Below are 14,036 nucleotides of genomic sequence, written 5' to 3'. Positions count from 1 at the left end.
TATAGGCACAATTTACACACGACTTCAACACGGTAAAACGAGGGAAAAAGAAAATGATTTCTGTTCGTCATTACGTGAGGCAGAAGACAGCCTTCTTTATAGAGATCGATCGGTCCATTTATAATGTCTTCGTATATAGCAATTTGTTTGAATGTCAGCATCATATATTTTGCGGCCTTAGTTTGTTAATTTGTGACTTTAATTTATAGTTGATGCTAGCACTATAAATAGCGATTCACACAATGATATAAAGCTAAGCTAAACAAGAAGCATTCCCTAGCAACTTTGTAAGCTATAAACCAAAAATGTCTTCCTGGACTCCCACTTCTCAAAAAAGGCGTCCCATCGCCAATTTTAGTCCCAATATCTGGGAGTACAATTTGTTCGCCTCTGCTCCTGCTCTTGTCCTGGTAATTACGCTCTTCAACACCCTTTTATTTCTTGTGCTTTGAATGCTTTTTTTATGGTTTTAACCTTTAAGTATGTGTGGAGAAAGTTGAGATTAGTTTGACGTTAGATTGATATATAAATTATAAATATTTTAATTTAATATCAGTTTTGGCTATAAATAGAACAACAAAATCTTGAAGTTATCTCTTTCATTCCTTTTGGGGAAAAGAAACCTCTCATTAATTTTAATGGTGCAGAATGAAGAGTTGGATATCCAACAACAACTACAACATTTGAAGAACCAAGTTCGAAAGTTGATACTAAATCGAGTTGAGGATCCTACAGAGAAGTTAAACTTGATCGACAATATTAAACGTCTAGGTGTGTCATGTCATTTTGAAAATGAGATTAGAGAGATAATAGAGAATATGCATGAGAACCATCCTCCTTTTGAGGGCAAAGATCTTCACACCATTTCCCTCTGGTTTCGCTTGCTTAGGCAAGAAGGTTATCATGTGTCATCTGGTACGTTTAGTTGTGCTACATGTATTTTATGGAAGTTCTTAACCACATGCTATATATTTGGCCTTCTTGTGTTCTAAAAGTGAGACTGCATATATTTATGCAGATGTATTTGATCAATTTAGAGATGAAAATGGTGATTTTAAGAAGTCATTGATTGAAGATGTGATTGGAATGTTGAGCTTATACGAGGCTGCACATTTTGCCATCCAAGGAGAAGATGTTCTTGACAAAGCTATACACTTTACTACTTATCATTTGACATTAAGGCTAAGCAACTTGAACCCAACTCTTGAACGAAAAGTAAATCATGCATTGAACTACTCTATTCGTAGAGGCATACCTAGATTGGAGTCCAAATATTACATTCCTATGTATTCATTAGAGGCTTCTCAAAATGATCCTTTGTTAGAATTAGCCATTGTTGACTTTAATGTTGTATAGGCACTACACAAGAAGGAACTAAACATATCACTGAGTAAGACCAATTTATTGATGAGTTGCTCTAAGAAGTCATATACTAAAAGAACAAGCTTAACTTGTATTTGTATTACAGGTGGTGGAAAATGTTAGATTTTATGATGAAGGTACCTTATGCTAGGGACCGAGTTGTTGAAGGCTATTTTTGGATATTAGGTGTATATTTTGAGCCTCAATATATGCTTGGAAGGACAATTACGACCAAATTAGCTGCAACAATTTCAGTGATTGATGATACATATGATGCATATGGCACAATTGAAGAACTTGAACTATTCACGCAAGCAATTGACAAGTTAAATAATTCTAAGAATGATATTCACTGAATATATATATATATATATATGGCACACTTGTTTTTTTATTCTGTATATTCAATCTAGAATATGCATAATTTTAAAATTACTATTTTGTAGTTTTAGTTTTTATATTATAAAAATATATTGCAGACAAAATTGATATTGTATTTTCAAATTGATTCCCAGATGGGATGCTAGTCCTCTAGAGCACCTTACACAATGCATGAAAGTGATATTTTAGGCTACGTTAGACCTATTTAATGAGATGGAGTTATTGACTATTAAAGCTCAAAAATCATGCTTTGTTCCATATGTTAAATGAGCTGTAGGATCTTCTTTCAATATGCTTTACATTTTGAAAATGTTCAATAAATTTAATTTGTAGGTTTAGCTTAGCTAATAATGTCTTCATTATATTCATAGTTTCAACAACTTGCAAAGCTTATCTGGTTGAAGCCAAGTGGTGCAACGAAGGTTACATCCCAACATATGAAGAGTACATGGAAAATGGAATTGTGTCATGTGGTTATCCTTTGCTCATGACATCTTGCCTACTTGGCCTCAGGAACTCGGCCACCAAAGATGTGTTTGATTGGATTATCCAAGTTCCCAAAATGGTAAGACCATCATCTATTATCACTAGAGTGATAAATGACATGGGTTCTCACAAGGTATGATGTAACTAATATTTCAAATTTTAGATAACATAACATTGTGAAGAAATTCCCTAAGTGTTTTTCTAAGCATTGAGTTTTTGGTTTTGGTTTGCAGTTTGAGAAAAAAAGATTACATGTTGCCTCAATAATAGAATGTTCGATGAATCAACATGGGATTTCCGAGCTAGAGACCTATGAACTGTTGCAAAAAGAATTAGAAGATGCGTGGAAAGATATTAATGAAGAATACTTGAAGGAAATATTTGTTCCAAAAGTTGTGCTTCAATGTGTTGTGAATTTCACAAGTATTGTAGAGTTGGTGTATGGAAACTTTTCAACAAGTATACAAATGCAGAGTTATTAAAAGATCATATTGCAGCACTAGTGGTGGATACTGTTGGCAATTAGCAACACAAGTTAATGCTTCGAACATATGCAACAGCTTTCAAATACTAAAGTCTATATGCAATGGATCAACTAGTGGAAAAGATTGTGTGGCGTGTGTATGTATTGATATAGGAGTGAATCATATTAATGTTGTTTTAGATTGTTTGGTTCTTTTTACTTTCTTAGATTGTATAACAATTATGCTTGTGTATGCATGATTGCAAGTATAGAAGAAGTACTGTTCATGTTCTATAACACATGGAAGGGGTTTTTATTGATAGTTAATGAACTGTTGGTTGTGGAAATACTAGCATATAGCCTTTTGGAAAAGGATCAAACCATTTCATGTCTTGTGGTATTGAAAACATTGTACTAGATAAACTATTTCTTAAATAATTTACAGGTCATGTTAGTGAGAAACAAGGCTTGTTTGGGATTTAACAAGTAATATTAGGAATCTTGTGAACAAGGTTGAATGCTAAAATAAGATTTTTTGCCATGTTTCCTCTGGACATTTTCCAAGTCTTGTAAAAAAGTAACAACACAATTTGTCAATTAATTAACTTATTGGTTTTTTTCAGAATGATAATGCTAATAGACTTGTTATTGGTTTGACACTGGACAATTAAATAACCAAAGCTTGTTAAAAGAAGTAACATAACTGGTCAATTTTTAAACTAATGTTTTCATAACTAGACCGGAGGTCAAACTAGAAATGCTAGATATTCATAATCGCATGGTCCAACCAGTTAGACTTGCGGTTGAACTGATAATGAAATAATTAAATTAAAAAATACTATATATATATAATATAAGTATAAGAAATTATATAAATTGCTACATAACTTGAAAATAATAAAGCTAAAATTCAAGTTAATTATGAGTTAATAAACTCCATGACACAACATAACATTAAATGATTCAATACCAATACTCACAACATATATCCCTATGCAAATTTAGATCTTTTTGACATAAGTATTTATTCAGATTAAGGCATATAAAAAGAATGAAAATGATTTATCAAAAAATGTGTCCTCAAAAAGATATAAAAACAAAGTGCACAATGGACTTTTTTTTTTGGGTTAAAATTGGCACAAAGTGAAAAAAAATTAAGCTCTCCGGTTTTCATATAACCACTCTGGTTTGTAGTATTTTAACGATTCTTAGTCTAACCACTGGCTCAGAGCAGCCCAATCTAGTTCAAAAGTTAAAATGATTTTGTAGTTCAAACTGAGCCGGAACAAGGACTGGTTAGTGGTCCAATCGACTAGACCGTCCAGCTCGGCCCAATTTTGAAATCATTGGTTTAAACAATACTTGTCATTAATCAATAGACTTGTCAACTATCAAAAGGAAAATTACATATGGGAATTTAGATATGCATGATTGTTACAATGCTAATATGACTTGTCAATTGATTAAATGTTATTAGTCATGATAGTTGTTAATTTTGTTTCCACTTGTAATATGAACATTCGGTTTCATGAACTTGTTGCTCTAGTCATGATCGTTGTTAATCATGTTTCCACTTGAAATCAAATGGACGTTGTTATAAATTTATGTAATTATATCTTTAATCAGGTATATATCATTGTGTATGCACTTGAATTGGGCTTGGGACAACATGAATTGGTTTGAAATTGACAGGTTGAAAAATGCATGAGGAAAACTTGTGACAACCTGAAATTGACTTGTTAAATGCTTTGCTTAACTTGTAAGTTTATAAATTTCACTCCTTAACATGCGTTAGGAAACTGAACATGCACGAGGGAACTTGACACAACATGAATTTCGTTTGTTAAAACCCTTATTCATATTGTCATTTTAGTTAGTTTAACTTGTCTATTTGAAAGAGTCTAACAGCTATACTTTATCAGCAAGGTTTTTGGTACAGAAGGCAACTTGATATAAACTTTTTTTTTTTTACCAGAGCTTGGTATAAACTTAATCCCATATTCGTCCCTAATTTTTTGGCTGAGACTTACTATCTAAAACATGAGTGAGGATTTCAAAAACTTTAATACACTTTTCGGGTGATCTGCCAGAAATGTAGAAGTTCCTTTAATTGACCTAGTAGATGAGTTGTACGGGATTCACTTGATGAAGACAAGAGAATTTGCTTTAATTGATGATGAGAGACAACTTGGGAAGTTCATCGTGGACGTCGAGGTCCGAACAAATAGGAGAAGATCTAATGCAAAAACAGTTTTTTCTCTTTTAAAATTAAGGGTAATTAGGTCATTTTTCTTTCAAACTTACTTTCAATTCAGTCAAGAAATCCTGCAGATCAATTTCAGAGTTTATTTGTCCTTTTATGAAATTAAATACCTTCTAAGGTCCTTGATTGAGATTTCCCAAATTTATTTTTGACTACTTAGGCTCTGTTTTAGGGAAAGTTTTGGGAGAATTTCAACCAAAGAGGAGGGATGTGACTTAATTGTTAATGGGTCTCAAACAAATTTGAACCTTCAAATTAGTCTAGCTAGATTGAAGTGAAAATAATTTTAATGGTGAAAAGAACAAAGTACCATTCAATTGTTAATTTTGTCCAAAATTTATTAGTTGTTAATTTTTTTACTTGTTAATTTACCAGTATAAATTGTAAATTACATGACTTGACCTGTCAATAATCATACAAGACTTGAATGTCATGTTTTACTAGATAGAATACAAATGACATTGCACACTCAGTTTACGTAAGAATTTCTCTTTATTACACATCATTACTAAATCTAATTTTGTCATTAAATCTCAACGTTAGACAATTCTTAAAGGTTTTTGGGAGAATTTCAATTAAGGATTAAGGGTTTAGCTCAAATCCAAATCCAAATTGATGTGCATCCACTACTATAGAAATAAGCTTTGGTGGCATTTAAAATTTTAATTTCATGACGTTTATAAAATGTTATAAGATCTAAAGTTATAATAGGTATCAGGTGATGTTTCATTAATTATTAAAATATCAGAAGACTTATGACAGAGCGAGAGCATTTCTTTGCAAATGCCACCTCTCTCAGCTTATTTTTTAAAAAACCCCAGAGGTGGTGTTTATTCTATATTGAAATGCCACCTATGTTTTGCACAGAGGTGGCATTTTCAATAAGAACAAACACCACCTTTATGAAATAATTTTTAAAAAATTAAAAATCATACAGAGGTGATGTTTCTACAATATGTAAATATCACCTCTGTCTTTTCATTTTTTTTAAAATTTAAATAACATAGGTGGCACTTTTTGGAACAAAGAAATGCCACCTATGTTATTTTAGAGAGACATGAAGAAACGCCACCTCTATGGATTTTAGTAAAAATTAAGATAGGCACCTAATGTTTTTTTTAAATAAATTTTATAACATATTATACACCAAAATTTTTCACCAGAACAACAGATCCAACAATATACAACCAGTCTAGCAATTTACAACAATCCAGTTATACAATGAAAAATTACAAAACATATATTTGCAGTACGACAAAGTAGTTTACAACTATATTAATAAAGCTCCCTAACTAGCTAGGTCAAGACAGTTAAAAGTCTCAAATCTTACAAAAGTATTCAACAAATACTAAAATTCAGTCCTAAATTCAAAATAAATGATGACCACTCCTCAATTAGATTATAAATTTACTCTTCACTATATTTCAAGCATTTTGTATCCTCAAAATACTACAAAATATATTAAAACAAGAAATCACACACACACACACACACACACACAAAATTAAAAATTGCTATAACCCAATAAAATTAAATAAAATTAGATAACTTTTCATACCTCAAATAGAATAAAAGTTTACCATGAGTGATCACATCCTTCATGAATTTTATAATAGTACTCATAGTCATTATTATTTGGTTGGAAAGGGCTCTAAAAAATTACCAAAAAGTAATATAAATTTATGAAGCAAATAAATTTATTTTTCATAATTCAATAAAATCTTTCATGTATAAATTAAATATACTATAATATTTGTCCATTGATAACTCTTTGAGAAATCTTTATTTCTAAAAAAAGGAGCTCTTTGTGACCATGAAAGCTATTTAGTACCCTACCAAAATAGAAAAAAATTAATCAATTTGATGCAAATATATATATATATGAATATGTAAAATGATTTTATAAATATAAATACTTATTGAATAACCTCAATATATTAGGACGATCTGTCAGCATGCCTCTAGATAGAGGATCGAGATCATAAATTAAAGGCAAAAGAATAGCCACAAGATTGAGAACAATTAAAATTCATTGTTTTCTAAAAAAATTTAAACTTTGGTTGTCTTAATAAAATTGAGGTATCTAACAAAAAATTAATTAAAAAATTAATTAATAAAATACTTATCCTATATTGTAAGGTATTAATAATAATATTTTTTTTTCAACTTCAGCCTTTTTTGTAAATATTTCTTTTAGAAAATTTACTTGTTCAAACGCACTCAACATCAACCCATGACTAATATCATGAGGACTAATAAATGAAAATCTGTTCTCTTTTTTTGTGTCTTTCAAAAAAAAAAAAGAAATGTACAAATACCTTGATAAATAGCAAAAAAATTGTATTAAAATCAATTACAACAAGAAATAAAATAACCAATATGAAAAGATGTTATCAAACAAATACCTTATCTAAGTGTTGATAGCAAAAGCGCTCGCCCATTCTAGATCAAGTATTTTCACAATAGTATTTCTATCAAGATATTACTAGCTATCTTTAAAATAGATTTCTTTTTCAAATTTTATTTCAAGTGTTTGGCCATTAGCAATAACCTTTAGCAAAAGAGACCGAAGAGGTAGGCTCAGAAATTGACAAAGACAACATCATAAACTTACATTTCATGCAGAGTTATAGGGTAGGTTGTAAATTATTAATATTACTAGGCATGTGCTGTGGGTACCACTTTGAACACTGCGTGGGTTGATTCCATTTGTAGACAATACAAGCTGAAGATTCCTTTCTTCATCTTCAAAACCAGGGTACTCAAAGTCAATTTTTTTCCACTAAGGAGAACCTGCAAGGTGCCTAAGCTTTCCATCTTTAATCCTCTCATTCACATGCCATGTCAACAAGTTGGCAATTTCTGTATTTCCACGCATACGCCTAAATCTCAGTATAATGGGAAAATGCAATAGTGCCTTCACAGGACTTGATTTCTTTCCATATGGTGATGCTTCACATTTAGGGCACTTTTCTAATGAAGCATACTCATTATGAAACAAAATGCAATCATTAGGACATGCATATATTTTCTCATAGCCCAAATCAATTGAGTAGAGTATTTGCTTAGCCTCATATGTCTTAGTGGAAAGTTCATTATCAATCGAAAACATATCTTTCAGAGCATCAAGCAATAGAGTGAAACTTTTATCAATCCATCCATAAGCAGCTTTCAAATTGTATAATATGAGAACTACTAATAACCTGGTGTATTTAGTACAACTAAGATATATTGGTTTCTTTGAATCACCTAGCAACCTTTCAAACATTTGAGGACAATCATGAAAATCATCCTCTATTGTATTTAGCATTTCATCAAGACGATCAATCTCATACCCATTACTATCAACATCATTGCATGCATCTTCTCTCTCAAAAGACCTACTGGTATACACCCATTTACCGGATACATCATTTTTCTCCCCATGCCTTGTCCAACGTGTATAACTTTAATCAATTCTATGACATATTAAATGATCTAAGAATTCAGTTTGAGAAATTCTCTTTCCATAGCAACAAGCTAAGCAAGGACACAAAATTTTATTTGGGTCTTTCGCATGCTGAACTGTAAAAGTAATAAACTCTTCCACCCCATCCCTATATTCTTTTGGTAATTGATTAGCAAATACCCACTTTCGGTTCATACTCTCTACTTATTGATATTCATTTATATCTATCAAGTCAATTAATAGACAACCATTGATATCTAATGCAACTAATTAATTAAATTAGGATACGATCTAGCTAATTAAAAACATGACAAATTAAACTTGAACAAATGTGAACAAATTAATTTGAAATTTTAAAAAAAACTTGGCAGCATGACAAACTAAAAAATGAAAATTTTTCAAGTATTAAATCATCTATTTAATAATTGTAATTTCATCAAGAATTAATTTAACATTTTTTTTGCATGCAAAATAATTGTTTTAGATAAATTCAAGTCCCAACAACCACATTAATATTCAACAGTTGATAAACAAATAAATAAAATTAAATGATAATAAAAATCAAATTATTTTAGGTAATTAATGAATAATTATTTAGGTAAACTCAAGTACCTGCAATCACATTGATATTCAACAGTTGATAAACAAATAAATAAAATTAAATGATAACAAAAATCAAATTATTTTAGATGATTAATAAATAATTATCTAGGTAAATTCAAGTCCCAACAACCATGCACATTAATATCAACAATAAATAAATAAATAAATCAAATTAAATGATAATATATTCTGAATTACAAAAATTCATAATAAAAAAAAGGGTATCATGAGGAGGGAAAAAGATGAACCTTGGGCTGTTGAAATTAAGGAAAGAAAGTTGGAACCACGAGCTGAAGATCAATATAAGCACAAGCAGAAATGAGGGACCAGAAGATAAAAAAAATTAAAATAAATTTGTGGGGAACTTGGAGCATATAAAGACAGAGATAGGAAAATAAACATGATTGAAAAAACTTACCTTGAACTAACGAGCTGAAAGTGAAACGAGAAAGAAGGGAGAAGCTGTGGGCAAGCTGAGAAGGATGAGCTGAGGGCACCGCGAGCTGAGAGGCGAAAGCTATGGGGAGCTAAGAGCCGAGAGCCGTGGGGTTGGGGGAGCACTGTGAGCTAAGGAGCTGAGAGGTGAGAGTTGTAGGGAGCTGAGAGGTGAGAGTTATAGGGTGGGGGGGACCACGAGCTAAGGGAGAAAGATAGGGGGGCCACGAGCTGGGAAAGCTACTGGGGGTTGACCACGTGAGCTCAACTTTTTCAGCTGAAAAGAATAGACAGAAAGGTGGCGATTCGGCAATCACCACCTCTCTCATTGATTCTTTAAATAAAATTTTTTTAATATATTATATATATTTAATATATAAATAAATGTAATAAATGTATATAATATATATTTTGTATTTAAAAATTATTAAATATATAAATCACAAACTTTTATTAAAATATAAAAATTAACTACATTATTATAAATGATTTATGTTATAAAAATAAAATACACTATTAAATAAAATAAATAATAAATTTTTAAGAGAGGTGGCGTTTCTAAATATTAGAAATACCACTTCTCTAACGATATTTAATAAAAAAATTTATTAATAAAATATATAATTAAATAATATATATTTACATTATATAAACTATATATGTTATAAAAGTAAATATTTTACAAAATAACATATATATTAAAAATATAAGAGAGATGGTGTTTTGAATTGTTGGAAACACCACCCCTCTTAAAGTATTTATTAAAAAATATATCATTAAATAATTTTTTTAAATAAAATATATAAATAAATATTTTATTATATTAAAAAATATATATAATAAAAATAATAAAATATAAGTGAGGTGGCATTTATGATATAGGGAAATGCCACCTCTGAAAGGTATTTATGACTAAAATATATAATTAAATAACATAAATATATATATATGTTTATATTATATAAATTATATATCTTATAAAAGTAAATATTTTATAAAATAATATAAATAATAAAAATATAAGAGAGGTGACGTTTCTAACTCTTAAAAATGTTGCCTCTTTTCCAATATTTATTAAAAAATATATCACTATATAATTTCATCAAATAAAATATATAAGTAAATATTTTATTATATAAAAATAATAAAAATATAAGAGAGATGGCATTCTAACTTTTGAAAATTCCACCTCTCTTTCAGTATTTATTAAAAAATATATCACTAAATAATTTTATGAAATAAAATATATAAATAAATATTTTATTATATTAAAAATTTATATACTAAAAATAATAAAATATAATAAAGGTGGAATTTTCAAAAACTGCAAATGCCATCTCTCTTTATATATTTATTTAAAAATAAATATTATTAAGAAATTTTATGATTTAAAATATTTAAATAATTATATTATGTTATAAAATAAAATTTATTATAAATATAATATAAATATAGGAGAGGTGATGTTTTTAAATTATGGAAACGTCACATCTCTTCCAGTAATTAAAATATATTTTCAGTTTAATTTAATTAAATATAATATATAAATAACTATATATTTAATAAAATAATAATTAATGAATAAATACATTATATTATGTTAATTATGAAATAATATGAAACTTATTAATTACAAAATATTAGTACTTAAATTATAGTTAAATTATAAGTTATATAATGTAGCAATTAATTTTTATTAAATATATTTTATTTATTCATTATAAATAAACAAATAACCAAATCAATAACTTATTAAAGAAAATAAACTTTATCTTAAAATAAAGAGGTGGCGCCACATATATTATTAACTATTATTATTTATTTAAATAAATTTTTATAAATAATTAATCTTTTATATTATCTAATAAATTCTTTTAATATGATTAAAAAAATTTATAAATATAAATTTTTTAATAATAAGAAGAGAGGTGGCGTTTCTGGTGACTAGAAATGCCACCTCTCTTAGTTTATTAAATGTATATATTAAAAAGAAAAAATGTGGCATTTTCACGTTTTAGAAACTCCACCTTTTTTATCTTAATTAATAAATTATAAATACATATTTTATTAATAAATTAAATAATTATGTTTAAATTATTATACAATCTAATAAATTAATATAGGTAAGTTAATTAAAACAAAATAGATAGGTGACATTTTATTACTAAATTAGCACGAATAATATTACTGAACTCAAAGCTGTGTCATTTCATTTAATAAACGTCACATAATATTATTTATTTAAATTGAAAATAAAGAAAGTAATTTAAAATGGTGGCATTTGATAAAAGAAATGCCACCAAACATCTTTAGAGTTAATATTAGTGGTGTTTTATTTTTCTATTACTACAAAATGCATGCTATTAACTCTTGGTTTTGTAGTAGTGATCCAAACATAGCATAAAGATGAAATTGCTTTAACAAATAGTTTAGGACACCTAGTTCTCCTCATATAATAGTTGAAGAGCAAAGTGCACTTTAAACCTTATAAAAATTATACGCATGGATATTAATATGATTTAAGAAAACTATAAATAAGTTGACATATATGTAGCACTATCATAGATTTTATATTCTAAAAATAACTTTATAGTATTTTTTTTTTTCACATGACTCTATATTGACAAAAGCAAAGTATGAGGATGATAGATTAAGGACTCCCCCAGAAGTAAGATTAACATGTCAGGACTATACTCTGATGCTCCTTTATATTGAAAGAAATTTATCACAACTATGAAGATGGCGACTTGCCCCAAAATTTTACTGTTTTTCTTTTATTAGGGGCACAGATTTTAGATCACAATATTGCGCATAGTCACGTAAAACAATAAAATTAGGTGTGATGCATATGCACGCCAGAATATATATATATATATATATATATATATATTCATCTTAAGTTTGCAGCTATTCATTAAACCAAACAGGCAGGCGCCTTGCTGGGCGAGCGTGTGCGTACCAGTGTCACCCACTCGAAGATATTTATCATCCACTTTTCTCTTCTTTTTTGTGTTTATTTCTCCACCCACATTATTTATTTATTTTATATATTCTCTATATTTTTTTCGATGAATATAAATTTCACACTGGCAACAAATAAACAAAAAAGGTTGATGTCCACAAACAATTATATACACGTGGTAGCTCCATGTCATAGTGGGTGGGATAGATGTTAAAGCTAAAATGCATAAACCTATGAACTTTGACGTAATTACATATCACTCTCCTTACCTTTAAATGTTTAAAATAAACTCTCTTAATCTTTAATTTTATTTTTCAAAGTCACCAATCATTAATTAACTTTGTTATATTATTAATAAAATTTAACATGTCAGATTAATGCAATACACATAACATATGACATGAAAAAAAAATATTTTTATTAATTTTTAACACAATTTCAGGAGGGGCAAAACTATAATTTTTATTTTTAACACACATAATTACATGACTATTTTAGTTGAGCAACTTTATTCTCATTATTCACTGTTAACATAATTTAAGAGAAAAATTATAATTTCAATATTCTTTATCAATTAAAACAAAATTTTATACTAAACAAATAAAAAAGAAAAAAAATTTAAAAGTTGTTATTGATAAGAATTATGTAAATAAAAATTTATCATCTAATACAGGAAAACTATGCATGATTGATAAAAAAAGCATAAATAAAACTAATAAAAAAGTAAATATTTAAAATTCTTTATCAATTAAAACAAAATTTTATACTAAAAAAATAAAAAAGAAAAAAAATTTAAAAGTTGTTTTTTATAAGAATTATGTAAATAAAAATTTATCATCTAATACAGGAAAACTATGCATGATTGATAAAAAAAAAGCATAAATAAAACTAATAAAAAAGTAAATATTTAAAAAATATTATAATTTTTATACATTTATTATTTTCTTACATAAAATGCTATGTAAGTTTCTATGTGGCTTTTCTTAATATGATATAAAAAACTTTATTAATAATATACAGAGCTAATTAATGGTATGGAACTTTGAAAAACAAAACTAAATGTTAGGGGAGTTAATTTAAAAAGTTTAAAAGTGAGGGAATCATATGAAACCACCTCAAAGTTCATGAAAGTTTTATGCATTTTAGCCAAAAATTAATACCTCATTAATTAACTTAATTTTTTTCATATAAAAGCAACTACAACAAATATAAATTTTTCCCCTTGAGATGAATGAAGGATAACATAGGGTAATATTATATTTTTTTATTATATATATTATTTTGCACAGTCAAGGGTGATTATAACTATTTTATTTTCTGTTATTATTTTATTCTTTGGTAGATCTTGATAGATCTTTTTTCTCTTATATAAATCTATCTCATATAGGAATTAATAAGACAAGTCATTGTTTTCACAAATTATATTATGGTATCAGATAATGTGAAATTTTCTGGTTTTTCCTATTAGGAAACGTTGATTCGACACTAACTTTTAAAGGATTTTAAGCTTTTCTTACCTCCTCAACAACGTTGCAGTGATTGATGAAATAAAAGGGAATATAAAATAAGGGTAGAATAGTGGTGGAGATGGCTAGGTTCTTTCAAGATTTTATATTTAGTAATAGTTTGTAAA

The 14,036-nt window shown here is 27.9% G+C and overlaps 1 protein-coding gene across 1 annotated transcript; it reads left to right on the top strand.

The window, feature by feature from the left end:
• Nucleotides 1-275: 275 nt before the first annotated feature.
• LOC129317414 (sesquiterpene synthase-like) lies at nucleotides 276-3,039 on the top strand. The gene is made up of 6 exons (XM_054961743.1): nucleotides 276-410; nucleotides 648-915; nucleotides 1,019-1,350; nucleotides 1,440-1,712; nucleotides 2,054-2,362; nucleotides 2,463-3,039. Exons 1-6 carry the CDS (start codon nucleotides 306-308, stop codon nucleotides 2,709-2,711), a joined length of 1,536 nt encoding a protein of 511 aa, XP_054817718.1. The 5' UTR covers nucleotides 276-305; the 3' UTR covers nucleotides 2,712-3,039.
• The last annotated feature ends 10,997 nt before the right edge of the window (nucleotides 3,040-14,036 follow it).

The sequence above is a fragment of the Prosopis cineraria genome, unplaced genomic scaffold (genome assembly GCF_029017545.1).
Source record: "Prosopis cineraria cultivar Desert tree isolate PC_DT_omini unplaced genomic scaffold, ASM2901754v1 PC8, whole genome shotgun sequence".
Lineage (NCBI taxonomy): Eukaryota > Viridiplantae > Streptophyta > Magnoliopsida > Fabales > Fabaceae > Prosopis > Prosopis cineraria.
This window is presented reverse-complemented; position numbering and strand designations above follow the sequence as displayed.